The sequence below is a fragment of the Anticarsia gemmatalis genome, chromosome 1, assembly GCF_050436995.1.
Source record: "Anticarsia gemmatalis isolate Benzon Research Colony breed Stoneville strain chromosome 1, ilAntGemm2 primary, whole genome shotgun sequence".
Taxonomy (NCBI): Eukaryota; Metazoa; Arthropoda; class Insecta; order Lepidoptera; family Erebidae; genus Anticarsia; species Anticarsia gemmatalis.
In genome coordinates, this window is record NC_134745.1 from 6,365,434 (window position 1) to 6,385,774 (window position 20,341).

The 20,341-nt window shown below is 34.5% G+C and overlaps 1 protein-coding gene across 3 annotated transcripts in view; it reads right to left on the reverse strand.

The window, feature by feature from the left end:
• Positions 1–20,341, reverse strand: part of dcma (decima) — a 79,293-nt gene that overhangs the window by 21,363 nt on the left and 37,589 nt on the right. The window contains exons 1-2 of one of the 3 annotated variants that reach the window (XM_076115257.1): positions 1,906–2,095; positions 661–849 (exon numbers count right to left, since the gene is read on the reverse strand). The exons of 1 other annotated variant lie outside the window; for it this stretch is intronic. In XM_076115257.1, the coding sequence (XP_075971372.1) occupies positions 661–723 (63 nt within the window). In that variant the 5' untranslated portion in view covers positions 724–849; positions 1,906–2,095. Of the gene's footprint in view, positions 1–660; positions 850–1,605; positions 1,651–1,905; positions 2,096–20,341 lie in introns of those variants that run through there. One more of the 3 variants, XM_076115267.1, reaches the window with a different exon arrangement.

Here is a 20,341-nt window from a genome sequence, read left to right on the forward strand (position 1 = left end):
TGAGGCTTAAGATATTTTTTTTGTATTCTGAAAAAATACTCGAATTTAATACAGCGCCTGTTCAAGTAGATATCAATATTAAAACATGTAGTGCCTTGATTGGTCTTTAAATAATAATGAGAGTGTTTTATTCTTACAATATTAATAAACGTATATAAGTTTTTTTATAACGTTCTAAATTTTTTTAAATAGTATAAAATATATCCCACATTCAAATTCAAATTGGCCTTCTTAGAGGTCAGAGGCCATGACTTAATCAGTCCAAACATTTACCGTTTACTTTTATAAATAAAAACCCTGTTTGCGTGAAGTTATTCATAAAGAATGTTTGACATTGTACGAGTGTACTGAAATTTTCATTTTTTGTAGCAAGTTATTTACATAAATATACATAATATTACGTTAGTAGATAGTGTAATGAGTTTGACTCTCATTAGAAAAATTGTACTTAGAAAATATTAGGGGTGTAATTGGAGGTTCAAGAAAACGTTTACGGGCTGGTAACTACAATATTTTCTATGTTATAAGTTAAAAACGTTCACGATTATCGTCTGTCAAAGACAAATTGGCTATCTAGAGAAGGCTATAAATTATTTGAAAAGGTTTATCCCTAGACCACTAGTAATAAAAAAAATAAAGTGTGTTCTTTTTCAAACTCACCGAACTAGCAGTAGGCTCCGATTCATGGTGGTAGGTAGAGAGATGTCGAATCGTCCCCGCCATGCCGACTTCACTCAGCTACATGTCGAGATGTCACGTGACTCTATACGTCATCGACCATTGACATATCACCTCTTTTCAACGCGACCTTCCAAATCCATGGCAACTCCCACGCATTTATATTTGGAACTAAAAGATTTGAATCTATTTTTAGAACTAACTTTTTAAAGCAAAACGTGACTTTTTGACAATCAGTAATTTATTTTTAGTGGCATTTGTTTTTTAGGGTTCCGTATACAAATGGTAAAACGGGACCGTATTACTTAGCCTACTCTGTCTGTTTGTCTGCCTGTCTCCAGGCTGTATGTCATAAACCGTGATAGCTAGAAAGCTGAAATTTTGAAGTGTTTTTTTCGTATTTTTGAGTACGGAACCTTACGTGCGAAAGTCCGACTCGCACTTGGTAGGTTTCTAAGTATGCAATCTATTTTTAAAATATAGAAAATATCAAGATATTGTCGGTAAAGAAAAGAAGCTTAGCTACAAAGTCGCGGGATTAATTCCACTTGCGACATCAGACAGAGGATTTGGTGGGATAAGTGTCCACTTTCATTGTATCCCGCAGAGATACGTGAATAATATATGCGAGCACATACGTCATTTAGTTATTAGATAGTATTAACAAAGCTATTGTTTGTTTAGAATAGATTTCAATACGATGTTATAATTTATATGTTGTAAAGTTTTGTGTATTTGAATATTCATGTACTGAAAACTAATTTAAACTATCCATCATTTATATTTTGATAGACAATAAGCTAATGACTTTGTACAATTTGTTCGGATTAGGAAATAATACTGAAAAGTTAATTACTAAAATATATTATTAGTTATCATTAAAGAATAGATAACGTTTTCTAGTCACGATTGTATCGGGATAATTACCTCCACAAAGCCTCCTCGATAAATCTTAATTCTTTTGTTAACGACCTATCTGATATAGATTTCTCTAGCTTAATAAGAAATTTATTGGAACAGATGTTACCCAGTAATATTACTTATAAATCATAATATTATTTTACAATTTGAATCACAAAAAAGTAATATTAAGTACGACAAAGACTTTACGAACTGCGTTTAGCACAAAGCCGTAACAAATACGTAAGTAAGTCGTAAGTAACCGCAAAGTTTAAAAAGTTTGTTCGGATGTATTTTTCTGTTATGTGGAACAATAGTTGAACTCACAAAGTAGGACTTTATTCACTTTGGTTAAGGTCGCGCGCACGCTACGCCCGGCTGTAGTCACGTCGCGTAGCGCTACGAGGCTACGAAGTGTTCGGGGTAGGAGCCGGCGGGTACCGGCGTAGCGGCTGGCGCTCGACTGCCGCAGAGCGCGGCGGCTGGCTAACTCCGACCCGCGCACTCCGCACCGTAATGATTGACAAAATACTTCACCTGTGTTTTCTTACAGTAGAAAGCTTGTGTAAACAAGCCTTAGGAAACACACGTCGGTGAAATCGCGTCTTTCGAACTAATGATCCCAAAAAAATCAATTGAAGACTAATAAAATACTTTAACTTTTTTTCTTAATAGACGAGTATCAATGGAAAATAGTGTAAAGAACGAGGTATTCCAATACGTTCAGTGTCTTCATTTATCAAGTTTGGCAGCTGATTCAATCGTCCCGCGTAAAAGTTAGAATTGATTGTCTGAAATGAAAATTTCTTGCATGTTCTTTTTCTTTAGTTTTATCGCGTGAGAATAAATTGCATTTGAATTTAAATACGTACAGTCGTTGAATAGTATTTTGTATAAAATATTTTAAAGCGGTGGAAAGTGTGTTATAAATTTAAAGTGGAACAGAAACATTGAATGTGGAACACATCGGCTGCTTATCGACGCGCATGAATTAACATAACACTGAATAATTATACGTTCCAAAGACTTAAAACAAACACCGTTTATATTTATAACGTGAAAATAAAACAGTATTTTAAATAAGTTACTGGCTTGAAGTGCGACTGTACAGTTTGCGGTTCAGGGTCGGGAAAAGTCTTATTAGTTTTGTGCTGTACTAATTAATTGTGTTTGGGGACCGTTGCCGATAAAAAAGTAACAAGAATGTTAAAGTTTTAATTATCTTATGTATTCGTTTTTGTAACTAAAATGTCTCGTTCTAGTGGCAAGTTAGATAGGTTGTTTCTGAATTACTATCTAATGTTTAAGGGTCGCGGCGTGGCGGTGGCAATGGAGGTAATGCAATAAAGTTTCATACATTGATAAATAAAAATCTCCGTTCTAAAAATATTTTTTTTCAATTTCTTCCTATTTTTTTCTAACTAGTTATTCACTCTTCAGTTATAATACGTAGTTTATAATTATACACTCATAAAAATCCCATTAATGTTAAAACGAGTTAGTTCCAAATAATCCGTTTTTGAAATACCCTCACTCGTGTTTCTACGGACTGTTGTGTACATTCGGAACACGAACTGTAGTTTTGCATCGCTAATTATGCACCAGTGCCGACTTTAAACCCAATCAGTAAAACCTTGTGGCCTAATAAAGAACGTTTTTATTTGTTTTTAGTCCCGAACGATGTGGTATTTTAGATTGATACATAAATTACTGTATTCTTGAAGCTTTCAACAATAAGTGTATTGCTTCATGCCTGTGGCTGCCTCTGTGCGTTAGGTGATAGTGGGATTCGATTTCCAGCTTGGGAAAGTGCTATTTTCAAATTTGTATAAAGAGTGTAGATCTCTGGGTGGTACCGTGCTCGGTATAAGGCATTAGGCTTCCCCATGTATGAAATAGATGTACGGAACGAGCAAAAATTGGTTGTATTTCATATACCTCTGCCTACGTCTTCGAAATGCGAGACCAAATTATCTACAATTTGAAATGTAGTATTTGGTCCTCTCACATTATTCATATGTTTATAATAGTATCCAACAATTTGGACGTGAACTAAGTTCTCCAGCTTTCGAAGAAAATCTCCGTCTAATTTCATTTAAATTAGTTCTGTGCCTAATAAGTTGGGAAGAAGTATTAGAAACAAACTTGCGTATTTATGAGTAGGGGTTTTACTTGGCATTGTTATTCAAAGTGGTCGAAAATATCTTAGTTAATGACAATAAGTTAAAACTACTAAAACACCAAGTTTACAATCACTGGCCTTATGACTTTACAGTTATAATTAGAAAATAAGACCATTAACATAACTGGGCCCTTTAAATAATCTTTTCACTGAAAGTACTATAGTTTTTGTGCAACCGGTAAATCGTCATTTACGCGGCCCGTCGTAATCTATTATGAGTATATGCGAGTGCATAACGAGGAGGATGACGTCTACGAAGAAAATGTGTTTAATTTTATGGTGAATCATAAAATAATAATACTAAATCTAAGTCTAATTGTAAGCTATAGTGCTTGTAAGTTCTTAAATGTTAAACATAGAATAACAGTTTATTTATTAAAAAGAGGCATCATTACTGTCGTTTTAACATTGTTCAAATAATTACCTTAAGTTACAACTACATTTTCTGTCAGTTTAGAAGAGTAGAGACAGCTAGTAAGAAGAATTTGCGAGTAACTCGGAGTCAGTTGCAGTTACTGTAGAAGTTAGTGTTTCGGGAGTTTGTGGAACTTTGACATCATGATACAAAGTTGCTACATTGATGCAATATTGACGACAACGTTAGAAAACAGACTTTGAAGCTATCTAGATTATTCTGTTAGATGATAATCTTTTCTCTTCTTACTGTATATCCCGTCTCGCGATTGGGTCCAATTTTCTATTCGACTTTTACTATCTCTTTTTTTTTTTTTTTTCGTCAGGAAAATGCATTACTGCATGTCCCGCTCCAGGGAGGAAGCGGGGGTCTGTCGGGCTCTCCCGCCGCATTGAGAAGATAGTTATTCTTTTATTTTATCATTTATAATTTATTCATAATGTCGAACAACCACTTGGAACCTCTAAGGGTCGGAGCAAGATACACGTAGGTATGTTATTAATGCAGCATTATTCATTACATGCGTAAAGGCTTTGCATGCAAAATAAAATGATTTATCAAATGGAAACATAACAACCTCGGTGAAAACTAAGTTACGGACGTAAAGGAAATACAGTGTCTGACACATCTTCGATCCCACGCAAATGAATTAGGTATTCATATTATAAACAGCCTTCTTAGTATGCAGCAAATATATTCACAAAATTAATATTAATATCGCTAAATTTATACTTGCAAATGCAGGATTAACAGCTGCCAGCATATTTTAAATATTAAGATTGGATTTCATGATAAATGCTGGTGTTGACCTTTTGTCAAATTGTCAATGTCACGTGACAATCATTCTCTTTACCTCTAGAGAAGTTGATGACGTCACACATAACGCATCTTACCTACATATTATAAACTGTTTTTAAAAACTGAGTTTTGCTATTTCGTATGCTCACATAAATTCATAATATCGCACCTTCTTCCCATAGGGCAAGCGGAGACCAGAGAACTACTAACGTTTACTTGGTATACTATTTCTAAATGTCATTTACTCCACTGTACGGGGATTTTCGGGCAGAGATACTTTCAAAAACCTTAAAGTTATAAGATCTCTTTATTGTATGTTTTCTGCAATATAATGCAACTAAAAATAACCTAAGTATATTTGATAATAAAACTCAATGCACATAAGAATTTCTTGAAAAATTAACGATTTTACAGTAGCGCAGTGAGGTACAAAAATAGGTTCACTTGTAAAATGTAGGTAAGTACAGAAAACTTTCCTCTGTTGATAAGAAAATACAGCAGTACGTAGGCGTTGTAAAGCTGCAGTTTATTTGACTTTATGTGCTACTCTTTATGTACAACATGTCTATAAATTGTTGAAGCATTAACGGAAACTTTACACCCACATCGCGTTAGTTGTCTCATGTAACAAAGGAAATGGGCGTTTAGGCGACGTTTATGAAATCTTATAAATAAAATTTCCATGTCACAATGTTAGTTACCGTACTGCTTGAAACAGCTTGACCGATTTTCATGAAATTTTGTGAGCATATTGAGGAGATCTGAGAATCGGCCAACATCTAATTTTCATACCCCTAAGTGATACTTTTTTTTCATTTATATGACAAAACAACGTTTGCCGGGTCAGCTAGTAAACATTTAAAATGAATTACAAACAAGCAATTTATATATTCCCAAATATTGTTTCTATCATATGGTTAGTACTATTCTCAAATAATTGTCATTGATATTGGTATGCTGCCGATTCCTTCGCCAACTTTAGCGCAATTCTCTACAGTCGGTACAATCGCGTATCGAGAGTTTGATGTTTAAAATGTTTTGCAGAATACGGCGCCGGCTTGAGATCAATTCCCCATGAGCTTCTCATACAACAGTTCTCGATAGCCAAGCGGTTGTACAATACGCACAAAATGTATTATATATTTGTCCAAATGAATACAGCAATTGCTTAATATTCGACAAATTAACTGTTATTCGGCTCTATTAATGTTAACAACTAAACCGTACAGCCTATATTTAGTTATGCAAACGCATTTATGTACCACCATATGGCAACAGAGAATTAATTTCACATGCATGGTTACAAAGCGATACATTCGGGGTCATGTATCAAACTAATTGATCAATGCTATACATGACTGCTCTAAAATGAACACAATGCTGTGAAAACAAGTATTGCAGCAATTGGCTAAATCTCTCTATTAGTTATTTAAACGTGAAATATACTGCAGGCATCGCACTCGGCTGGTAAAGGAAACACACGTTCTAGAACGCTTGGAAAGTATTTATGAGCAAATTTTCTCACCATGACTAGAGATGAGGAGAAAATGGTGTTGTCTGCATGCTCACTTGAATAGCTGGAGTCATTTAATAGCAAAAACTAACTTTAACGATACCTTCATCTTATTTAAACGCAATTGTACTACTTAAAATACCTACCCCCGGTTTCTGAGTACATTTAGCGGTAGTTTATCTATGCAATAGCCTTTTATTTATATGAGTTTTAACGCTATCTATTTAAATGTTTCTGAGGTACAGAAACCGGGGGTAAGTGATGGAAATACCGTGTAATTTTAAGAATAACTAAACTAATCGAGCCATAACATAACGCTGAGAACTCACTCACTTCACAGCCTCTAACTTCATTACTTTTTTCTACCATAAATGAGGAAAGGTTTTAAGTGCATTATGCCACCCAAGAATATTATATAGTTATATGCAATACAATATTCAATGTTTCCTCGAGATTTTAAAGTCAGCGCTAGTAAATATTTATCAAACAGATTTTAGACTGCCCGTCCTATACATTACATAATATACATACATTACAAGCTCATTAGCACAATTATAACTGAATTTACCGTGACAGGTTGAGTAGTCATTACCATAGTGGTAGTTTACACTTGTCACTATGTCGTATGATGCCTGCTTATCGACCAACTAGGATCACGCTATATTTCGGTCCCGTCATTGTTCATAGACATGACTTTACAGCAAATAACCTGTTTACACAAAGGCAGACACAATTTATTATGTTCCTTGACAATATTTCCACGATGCACATAATAATATATTAGCCTAGCCTTTCTTATTTCTATCCACCTAAAAGGTTGATAGATTACTTTGTGCATCACAGAAGCAGACGTTAGCTTCTAAAAAAGGAGCACAAATAACCTTTCTTGTTTAAGTTTTGGATAATGTTACCACCAGAGTTGTGCGCGAGGAAATAGTACCAACAATAACGCTAAACTGTGCTACACTTCGCTGTTTCTCTTAACAATCCAGTTTGGTGGCAGATCTCCTCATTACCGCGTACATATTAAGTAAAACGCAGATTAAATGGCAGTTTAACCGCTTCTTAATAAATATCGCTCAGATTTTCAGGTCGAATTTTGGTAGATTTTTTCGTGCTTTCATTTGCTGTCGCTTTACTTATTGGATAGGTTACCGGAAAGTTACCCAAAAGCTGTAAAATTAACCCTAAAACTCATAAAACTATAACAAATAATATTCAAGCCTAAGTTCGATCAGTTTGCGTGCGTTCAAGATATACACCGTCAATAACGACACGGCACGTCACATCGCTACCTGTTGAAAGTAACGTGAACGTATCGATACTAAACTTATTAGCTGAAGCACGTTTACACGATATCACGTAGGATGAACTTTTAATAAGATCGCTCGCTAGCATTTTTCATGCATGATCTAGGAGGCAACTTTGAATCGGTTTTGAGGTCAAGTTCACCTTGTATCTGGTTTTATTTTGATCGGAAATTTTGAAGAGTATTGCAATAATTGTAATAATAATTGTGAGTGATCTTACAGTATTGTTTTAAGATTTGAGATTGCATGTGTTATTTCCAAAATCGAGAATGTATTAATATTGTTGTTCCAAACGATCTATCCATAATAAATTGCTGTAAACCAATATCCTATCAATAGTATAATAATTAATCTTCATACTGAGAAATACTCAATTCTTGCAAAGTTTCGTAATAGCGCATCATTAACGAAAATAATTATAACGTAAATACTCCGTATTTTACTTTGAACCTGCATTTAATCATTTGTAATGATCAAGCACTTATGTTCCTTTGAAAACGTTTGTGTGAGCGATACGTTCAATTGCCAATATTATAACATGATTCATTGAACAAAGCTTTGTCATGTTTTAATAGCAAATGATTATTTATTGTACCGAGAGTACATCAAATAAATACGAGGGCATGATTCCGCGAAGCTTGTTGGTTCTGTACTTCGCTAGGATTTACGACATGTGTTCGATTTTCCTCTCAATTACATCTACTTGTACTAACAGTATTCGTGAGTATAAATAACGTAATACATATTTAATATAATACACAAATACAAACAGTATTATGATCAATGTATTCCACGTTCCAACGATGGATATCGAGGCGAAAGCAGAATACTTGCGATGTTTCGTATTCACTCAACAATACTTTGTTATCGTGTTCATCATTTGGAAGCACTTTTAAACGGGTGAAATAGCATTTGTGAATATCAAAAGTTATTTTCAGTTATGTGTCACCTCTGCATAAACATTTTAGGCGTTGTGGCTAGGAGGATCAACGGGGGCGATCAAATATTTGCACTGAGCATCGGAGGTGAGGCTATCCCGAGGGAAATCTCAAGTTGTCTTTTCGTTCGCTACAAAAATGTTCAAGAAACAGAAACAACACCTCCACAGCTCCGTCTCTGTTACATTCTAAACAACGACTCCGAGTCTTAATTAAAATTAAAACGAGATATATTATTAAGAATGTTTTGAGTTGCTTTGTTTACGGACGCTTGAAACACAGATCTGCGGAAAACGTAACAAAGTTAATTTGTGAGACTGAGACTCGTGCGATGTGATCTCGGAATTCAAGATTTATTTAAACTTCCACTTAAATATAATAAAATATCGTCAGCGAGGGAATAATTGAAAATGTTGATGATGTGTGGGTTGATACACCTGAGACACGTTACAATTGTTTTCACCCCTAGGTATTTCAAGTTTGGGTTAATTCTTAGGAAGTTTGCAAACTGTTCCGAACAATTTATCGTAAAACGTTTTGATACATGTAAAACGTATGTTCGGTATACGGGTGTTGTTTATTACAGTGGGATATGGATGTAGAAGTGTATTGTTATTCACGTCGTATCTGTCTTTGTTTCAATGTTGCGGGAACAGATTTTTCTACATGGAAGTCTGTGGGGACGACGCGGCGACGTGACGTTGGCGAGTGGCGCCCGTCCTCGTAATACTTTCAGTGGAAAGCGATCGGAAGACGCAGATACCGTCCAATACCTTACGTAGCTGAACACATACCAATAGCATAAAAGGTCAAAGGGCCACACTTGCGAAATAGTATTAAGAGCAATCTCTTGCATATTAGAATCGTGATTTCATATTAATTTCTGCGTAAATGAAGCGAGAGAGAGGATTAATTCTGTTTCTGAATATTCTAAAATTAGATCTTCTCAGAATGTTTATTTATTTTAATAGGTTCATTCACTATTTCTGCGTAGCTATTTAATTTTAGTTTTCCATTGAAAATATTTTTGTTATCATAGTAGGAGAATAAAATCATTTTATAATAACAGTGGTTGATTAGGCACAACGATTACGTTTCGTTGTTACACGTACACTTCAAAAGGAAAAGAGGCTTTTGCTTCTTAATAAGGCATTAATAGGCCTTTACGCGTATAAAGTGTATACATAAATTATACGTGACATCAAAGTTAATTTGTAATATTGCGAGGTACCAAAGAATTGGTCTTATATCGGTGTCATTAATTGGCATATTTCGGTTCAATGAGCTTACTGAAATAAAATGAAAAATTACGTATTAAGTAGATATCAAATATTATCGAGAACCTGTTACCTGTCATACTTGATATAATATTATTGTTCTGTTAAGTTCTTCAAATAACGTTGAGTCGGCTGTAAAATGCATCTAACATATATTCGAAGGTTTCTACAATATTTTTTGTAATACATTGTTTGAGATTGCAAGTGCTGGCGAACGGTGTGGGTTCCAAAAAGACGTAGAAAAATATGCAAGACCGACAGCCAACTCTCATTGAGTGGAGAGGCACTTTATGAAAATGAAGAATTTCGGACAACGGCAACAATAGTTTATATGTTCACAATAGCTATTGCACCGGGTATTTCAATTGCTATATTCATATACTTGAGTGATTTGCAGACAGTTAAATTGAATATGATTCTACCTGCATGGGATTTGCATAATCTATATTAAGTACCGATTATACTAAATTAATTGTAAAATAAAATAAATTGCTTATGTTTTTTAAGCATAATATGCAAACCGTGTCAATGACAAAGTGTTAATTGCTTGTTTACGTTTGCTATATTATAATGGTTGAGCTGTAATAATTTATGTACCCAGTAAAAAAATGTAGATTCGTACAGCTTTTATTATAAAAATAATAAAACATAATAGTTGAAGAGATGAGTATTTATGTTTAAATATACGATGCTTAAAGTTCCTTAAGCTGCAGTGCAGAAGTGTCTACTTCAGTGAAATTTAATTTATTTCCGAAATGTAACTCTAGTGGAGTTTACGTAACTATCTCGAACTACGCTCCCAGTTTAAGCTGATGATAATAAGGTTAATTACTAACATCCACATGGAACAAACGAGTTTACTATGAACCATTGAGACTAAGTTTATTTTTAAACAATCCCTTACAAAGGAATGATATGCCGGGAGCTTAATATTGTTGTCATAGTCACTCAACTTTTTGAAAGAAATAAAGAAACTTATTCTTCTTAATCATGACAAGTTTTGTTCATTTAAGTTGGTTCAACAGTTACTTTAGAATGGACAATATTAACTCTGTATGTACACGTATCTTATCACTGTGTGCTGTAAAACGCTAGACTAAAGAATACACAAGAAAACTTACTAACAAACCACGGAAAACCAAATTTTTCTACGTCGTGGCACATCATCTACGAAAACAAAGTATCACTTGCCGTGTCCATAAATTACATGGAAAGTATGGAAACAAAATAAGCGATGAGTGTAAAGGCAGGTGATAAAGTAAAGACAGTGGCTACCTGTTGCTCGCAGCGGCAGGCGGCAGAGGCGTGTTTCCGTCGCGTCCGCCACGCTCTATGATAAACAGACTCTTTGATGTTATCGTAACAACCTAACACCCGCTTTGCATAATCTGATTAAAACACGAGGTTTTTTTTTCAACAAAAACACAACCACATCTAGCTATTCTTTCTTTGTCTTTTCGGCCCATTGATGGAAACTCCGCGCAAATATTATCGCGCGCAAAAATAAAGTACCCTGTTCCACGCGATTTGCTCAAAACAGGAATATATTTTTGCTCTTCTGTGCTTATTTTGCGAAAAGTTGACGCATATTCATGGAGTATTTGAACATTATATTTTATGATAGACGTGTTCTCTATTTTGTTAGTTCTATGTTGTCCTCTCGTGTGCAACCAAAATTAGGATTAAATTCGTATTTTTGGCTGCGAGGGATAAATGCAAATTAGCCTGCGAAGTATTCATATTTTTAACATAATAAATGGTTTTAAAATTCTAAATACAGAATCGGACATAATGGGGTTGCGGGTGCTAAAGGTTTCGTGCGCATATTTAATTTCGTTTCTTTGTTCAAAATTACAATGAAAATATAAGATTTTATCGACGTTGTTTTCATTTTCTGCCGTTTAAAATACAATTTAAATCAGCCACGGCTGTAAAAAAAATTAGAGCGTATTTCTCTATGTTTTATTCATATTAAGTTTAAGCTAGATGGTTTAAAGAAACTAAAATATTTTGCGTAGCCATAAAATAAATAATCTTTTAGGCACGAGAAAAATAAACCAGATTACTTAAATATTTTATATCGGGACGTGTTCCTAAAAAAACGTTGAAATACAACATAGAACTGCGCTCACGTAAATATCAGATAACATGTTAACCAAAATACGTGACGTGAAGAATCTGAAATGTTTTACGAATGTGTAAAAATGTTTCAACTCGGAACATTTCTGTTAACTCGCGCACGTGAAATCGTTCATACGGTTCATATTCGAATATTCTCTACTTTTGCGTTCCGGTATGTTGGCACTGTTGTTGGAAATCTTAAGAAAACGCTCGATTAAACGCGATTTCATAACAAATCTTACTCGAGATTCCTTCCTATTTGACGTGTTTGCGCCAATGTTACGTAATTTATGTACAATTGTGAGTGTATCTATGCGATTCACTGCGGAATTATATGTTTATGTGTTTTGCTATCAAAACATCTTTGTATTTAGGTGCGAACATTCCGTGTTTCAGCAATCAAAATGTTTAGTCGTAGTGAAACACCTGAGGTTTATTTTCGAGATCGATGTATGTGATGATGGCTTGCGTCTACTCATCGGTTTTGCATTTTGGTTAGTATTAATATTTGAATCACGGGCAGAGCTGCAGTTTGCTTTTACTGCAGCCGGATTAAGTTGCACGGGCGTTAAGTACTATGGACGGTATAATGTTGCACCTAAACAGAATTTGCGTATATAGGTATATATCATTGCATAAACTTTTATAACCTCCGACCTTATAGGTAACAACATATGTATAACGATAAATAAAACAAATATAAATATGTATTTTAAGTAAAAATAAGCCAAAATTTCCAATAGAATAAACCGTCAAAATATTTTCAAATAGTCAGTTTTGCCGAAAAATCTTGACATTTGCAAATGCAAAGAAACATGTTTCAATAGGATGAAAAGAAAGTGCTTTATACATAGTGTAAAAAAACTGGCCTAGTGCGAATCAACTCACGCACGTAGGGTTCCGTACCATAAAATATGAAAAAAACGTGTTTATTTTATGGGGACTCCCTGAATATATATATATATTTTTTTTTTGTATTTGTGAAAACTTGAGCTCCCTAGTCATTACGGTTCATGAGGTTGGTGACAGACGGACAGACTGACAGACGGACAGACAGCGGAGTCTTAGTAATAGAGTTCCGTTTTTACCCTTTGGGTACGGAACCTAAAAAGTAATATTATCACAATGTGCGTCACTTTCCCGCCCACGTCACAGTAATGATAACTCTCAAGAAAACATGGTTCTGTACACAGTGCACAATTTGTTTATTGTTAGTTCATTATGCAGCCTGATTTATGTAGGCCAGGGGCTCCCAACCTTTTCTTAGTCCGGGACCACTTTTATATTATTCCTGATAGCAGGGACCACTATGTAAGTTTATCTATACTAATATTATAAAGCTGAAGAGTTTGTTTGTTTGTTTGTTCGCGCTAATCTCAGGAACTACTGGTCCGATTCGAAAAATTATTTTAGTGTTAGATAGCTCATTTATCGAGGAAGGTTATAGGCATATATATCATCACGCTACGACCAATAGGAGCAGAGTACCAGTAAAAAATGTTACAAAAACGGGGAAAATTTTGACTCATTGTCTCTTATGTGACGCAAGCGAAGTTGCGCGGGTCAGCTAGTTAAAAATAAAGTGTAATATTATCGTCCTGAAAATTTAAAATTTATAGTCATTCGCGGACCATATTTTGACTTCCACGGACCACCGGTGGTCCGCGGACCACTGGTTGGGAGCCACTGATGTAGGCTAATGGTGTTGACTGTCAATGAGTACGCTGAAACATTAATAGGAAATCTTGTTGCTTAGTTGTATGAGCTGTATTTATGTTTGTCAATTTAAAAATGTTATAAATACCTATCTTTTTATTACCATATCATCTATTTATCGTCTTTAAAACTTTGGTGATCTTTCTCTCTAGTAGTTAGTCAGCAATGTAGTGAAATTAAACTGTGTTTTTTCTTGCGTATTGTGAATGAGAGATTGGAAATGTGACGTTTAAAACGTTCAGCAAAAATAGTTCTGCGCCCACTAGAGGCGCTGTTTAGAATTTCTTTAAAAATTTCTCGATAGAGAATTGCGCTATAGTTTTTACCAGTTACATAGAGTAACTGGCAAAAACTATAGCGCAATTCTATTCTGCATTTAAATTGTAATTTTCTCTTTTGTGGAAAAGTATACATTGCAGACGTAATGTTCATTAAACTCTCAACAACATAATCAAACGTGCATCAGTTCTTAGAAATATGTCTTCTACATTCATAACTTTATCGCACATGCGTATAATGCCTTCACAGATTGAATGCTCAGTAATGAAGTGACGAGACTGAAGAATAACAACTTGTCTGCAACATGTACAATCAAAAGCAAAAACATGTTTACACTGTCACATTTTCGACAGCATTTTTGCAAATGAACAAAGTAAAATTACTACTGTCATAGCATTTGACAATCACTGTGTATTGTTGACTAATATTAATAACTAGCTGACCCGCGCAACTTCGCTTGCGTCACATAAGAGAGAATGGGTCAAAATTTTCCCCGTTTTTGTAACATTTTTCACCCGTACTCTGCTCCTATTGGTAGTAGCGTGATGATATATAGCCTATAACCTTCCTCGATAAATGGACTATCTAACACTGAAAGAATTTTTCAAATCGGACTAGTAGTTCCTGAGATTAGCGCGTTCAAACAAACAAACAAACAAACTCTTCAGCTTTATAATATTAGTATAGATTAAATTAAAGGTATATTAATACATTTTTGTACAAACACTTTGCCTACACCTTTGGGAATACGATATGAATGACTATACTTTTAACAATAAGTATGGTTGAAAATGTCACAGTTAATACATATTTTTGCTCGTATCTGTACTTATGTCTGTATACATCTTGTTATTACTTAGCAGTCGGCAATAAGATGCATCAATGATCCCGCTCGTTAACGATTCCAGTTAAAAGTATTGTTGCGATTCCTTGAGAAAATGATCGTATAGATTTTATGATTTATTCACAACGTTTTTTATATTAAAAAAGTGATTTACGATTTAGTTTAAAAATAAAATATTGCTGTATCTATAAATATAAAAATGTTCTATCAAATATTACTATATCTACAAAATAATGCTAAAGTCTTATTTCTACGTTGAGTAGGTACTATATTTTTTCGGACGAACAACATAACATCTTGACGTAAATATATTGTTTTCTTGAGGTGAACATTACGTATTTTTGTGCTACTTGCTCAGAGAATTTTAGTATTATGCATGTATTTAAAAAAAAGTAGTTTGTGATATTCTTCAAATTTCTATCCACCATTTTCGATCATGATTCTGACCCCACGTGGGATCGTCAGTGAGCATACACAACAAGCCCACTCACTCCCTTGCAATTTGTATGACCGATACTGTTTCCCGTATCTTACTGAGTGCTTGACAAAAGGCTCTACCTGTTTACTCAGCCTCTAGGGACGGCGGCCATCAGCAGTGCCCTCGGTAACTTACCAACTATGGACTGTGCCTCCCGTGCCTTGGGGAGTTTGTAGTCGTGACTGTCATAATAAACAGACGTTCATTTATTTATCCTGAGTTTCTACTATAGAGATAATGCTACTAAGTTTATAGAGCTAGTAGTGTGAAGGATTAAGGCTTTTAAAAACTAAGGTATTGTCTGATACTCGAGTAATTTAATGAACCTATATCCTTATAATTATAATATTTATTTATTTATTTATTTCAAACTTTATATACAGAGCTGTATAAAGGCGGACATAATGCCAGGGGCATTTTCTGCCAGTCTACCTTGGGGTGATGCAGAGATTTTTATGAAGGTGTTAAAAAGAGGAAGGAGAGTGAATTGAGAAAGGGTGTACAAATAAATAATATAATAGGTGTAGACAATATGAGGTGTAAATAAATAGTAATATAAAGTATATACACACAAAATAAAAAATACAATTATACATACATACATACATATTAGCTACATATATATAAAAAACATACAGTATATATATATACATATATATAATAGGTATATATAAGAATATAATAACACGCAGTAAATATGAAATCGAATAAAAAATATTGGGAATTAAAAAGAGCAGGAAGCGAGTTTCTCGCTGTTTCCGCGCAAGAGCAATCAGCTCTGTAATCGTAACGTGTATTATTTTAACGGACTAAAAATAAGTATAAGAATTGAAATAATAATATATTTGATATTTACCAAGTAGGTAAGAACAGTTTTGCAGCCAACAGAACAATTTTGAAAGAACTGCACATTTTGACTCAGGAATTCAATCTAGGTCCGCCAAGCAAGCGTTATATAACTAGTCTGTTTGATATTAAACTCAAATATTCAGGTACCTCTGCGTATGTATTTCTAAGTTACAAAACACCTATTCCCCGAAACTACAGTTACGTATATACAGTACAGGCTGTTATTATCGACGTAAGGTAATGTACATGACATTTTAATGTTGCCGATATCAAACGGTATTTTGAGAACGTAGCTGTATGAACGTAACCTGTATTATTATAATTCACATGAACGAACACGCTTATATTAGGTATACAATACGTAGGTATGAACAAAGATCATTGTTTACTAATTACTATAACCTACTACAAATTACAATTATGGCACAATTATCCGAATAGTGTACTTTTCCCAAGTAAAATGAGGTCTATGGAAAGTGCGAACAGAAAACGCGAAAGTAAATATCTTAAATCAGGGCTATGACTAACCTGTCGCTATTTAAAATGCAATTGTAAGCAAACATTTTCTTTTAGTACATGTTATTTTTTTATGAAGATTCACAGTAATATCAACAACACAACAATTTGCATACAAAACTTAAATATGTGTTTGTAAGTTACCCACTACATAACTTTGTACCTAAAACTCACTAAAACAGGTAAAACCCCACTAAATGGTTACACGTGATCCAAAATCACCGTAAAACCATTTCAACTAATTAAATGAAACAGTGATCATTATTAACAATGTATGTTCACGGTTGATTATGAATGATTAAATATAATAATGTTTATTTTAATATGAAAGATTATTACATTTAATCGGCACTCGCGCATAACACAATATCATTGCAGTTAATTTTAATTGGCTTCAGTATCTCGTAGAACTGTATATCGTGTTTATTCTTAGCATAATTATAAGTTGCTTGAATGGTTCAAGCATTATATCTAGAAATCTCAGATTTCTATTTCAAGTCTGTTAATTAACTCATAGGTAATATCTCGGATTTTAAAGTGGTAGTAATCTTGACTAATTGGCATCAGACTCGCAATCTATTGCAAAAATCATCAAATATACATATGTATATCTTAGTGTACACATTTTGGAAAAAGCCAAGCAAATATGTTAAAGAAGTGTAGATTTCCTATAGTATTTTTGCTCAGTAAAAAACAGTTTGCCAGTCAACTAAACTTCGTCATACCACGTCCTACCACGTGGAGAAAACGAACCGAGAAAGATAAAAAATATTAATCATTTACTTCGCTCCTAAAACGAACAAAGAAACGGAGGAAAAGTTTGGACACTAGAATTTCCCAACTTTCTAATCATACTTATATGATTACTAAAAATGTTATTCGTAAACTTGTTTCATCAAATGATCTATCGGAATATTGGCCATCAACTATCCATCAACTACATAATAGTAGATGACTACACAATCAGCATTATACTAGTTAATCAACAACAAGCCATTCAAAGGCGTCATTATCTACGTATAATAATCCTGGAGGTATCGCTCAAAGGCTCGCTATAAAGCGAATGCTGCAGCACATTAAACTTTAATGTATACTGCCTCCCGGATGACAGAAAACACTGTAACACCCCGACTTAGGGTGCATTACTCAAGAGATTTGGGAGCTTCTCATTTTTATGGTTTTTACTTTATGAATGTAAGAAATCCACTTTTAATTATAATTTTTCTTTATTTCTTAAAGACTTAACCCGTATTTATATCAGTAAGGGGGTGAAATGAGTATCTGTTTTAATTACTGCAGAGACATTAACTAAGGGCATTGCATTAACTCATTAGTATAAATTAATATTGTCTTTAAAGAGCACACTACCGTTAACTTATAACGGTAGTGTGCTCTTTAAAGACACAATCCATCAACATTCAACAAGTCTATTTGAATTAGCGATTACCCATAATGATCTGGTACCTTAACTTATAAAACTTTAGCTGAAATTCAACCAACAAAACGTTTTCTTTGTTTTCACCCCGTCGCCTTTACTTCAATATGCAAGAGAAACTTCAACGCTACTTGCACTAGAACAGAACAGCATCAGCAACAAACTGTTATTTCTGTTATTTTCAATGGTAATGGCATGCATTTTGATTATTTGCGTTCATCATTCCGAACAGAATGAAGTGCTTCATTGCTTCATTTAATTCGAAAAGGGACTTTGGGTGTTCCGTATAAATCTTTTAGTTTTCCTTCAAGTGAATTTTAAACTTCATTTTTCTGCATTAAAAAAAGGATGATAATACGATGTTTCCATTTTTGATGTTAATAAATAGAAAATAAAACTTGCGAAAAGGCCACAATGCATTGAATTAATGAAAATTACCTTTGATCTTTTACAACAGCTAACAGAATTAGTTTCATTTTAATTACAATCGACCACCGACAATTGTGTGGACATTCACGTATTTGCTAACGAACTGTCGAACACAACAATATGAACAAATAAGATAGTCCAGTAATTTGGTGCAGAGTATTGGAGAGCAGTGCGCAATCGGGCGCGAATCAGCCGCGATTTGGTCTGCCAGTGGATTGCCAATACCACAGTGAACTAATTGCGCTGGCGGCGCACGTGACCCATTACACCACTCAGTACTGACCTACGGCGAAATAAGTTCGTGATCCTACGTCTAAACGAAATTATGATGGAAATACTTAGCCCTGCCAACAATAAAGCATCATTATTTTGACGTATAAAGCCTACTGGCGCGTGTTTTGTTTTCAACTTGCAACATCAACACGTAGCTCATTTGAATTTCTGTTCAAGTTAAACATATTTTTGCTGTTATTATTTAGAACACTTTCAGTCTTGTACTCACGAACATGACCCAGCGTTTGCACGGTATTGCATTCGTAGTTTTTAATGGTTTCGTTTCAAGAATTCTAATTGCGTGGCTGGGATTTCTTTTTTCAGGAAACACTACTCTGGCTTCCTGTTTCACGGGAAAACAACATTGGCCATGTGTAATAACTACGTCTGAAAACGGTAAATTATTCTGAGAAAATATCATGACTGTTATTATTCCTATAACTTGAAGTAGACGTATCGTGCTTTCTTGGAGTTTGAAGTCTCTATAAGTTAGAGGCAAGATGTGTGGCAAGAGTTCTACACTAATTATCTTTTACAATGTTGAGGTTAATGACCGGTGTCTCAAACTCTTAGTACGCTCTTCCCCCAGTTTGTATAACATCTCACCGAACGAGGAAATTCCTTAATTTCCTCTACCATCTTTAAAATCGCTTGGGCGTAACAAACGGTTGAGTACTGAATATTATTTTTATCAGCTGAAATGTGTAGGAGCCGTGTTATTTTCAGATTTGCCTTAAGCACTATGAAACTAGGTTACCTACTAATGGCATTAAAATGTTTAAAAAAATGATACGTCAAATTTGCATCTAGGTCGCCTGTTAGCCTGGAAAACGCAGTGTTTTTACGTCTTAAGTTCAAATATAAATTAATGAAAAATAATCTTCGGCTTCCGTGGGTAAAATAGTGACTAGCAAAACCTACTTAGTCATAATTACAAGAGAATTATAGCTTTGTTTTTAATTTTAAGTTAGATTTAAGCACATAGGAAGTAGTCCAAATGCTGCGCGAATATTATTTTGTTTGTTTGTAGGGATCAAAATGTGCCGGAACACTCGCCGATTTTAATAAAGATGAATGATATGATTCATCAAAAAGTTAGGGAAACATTTGCATTGAATCATAATGAAAGGGGGCAAACTAACATTATAAGGCTATACAAACAGGGAGCGAGAGCGGCGAGCCGGCGATGCGGAACGGGTGCCAGCAACCAGGTCGAGTAAATCAAACAACAAGGGCCAATCATTTTGCATGTGCCACCGCACAGGCCCGCGCCCTCACACCTCACAACTATTCAACCGAAAAGACTCATACTTACATATACATAAATGAAAATTGATTGGCTTTGTGGAACAAACAGCTGAACAGCTTGATTATGCATTGTTCACTTAAA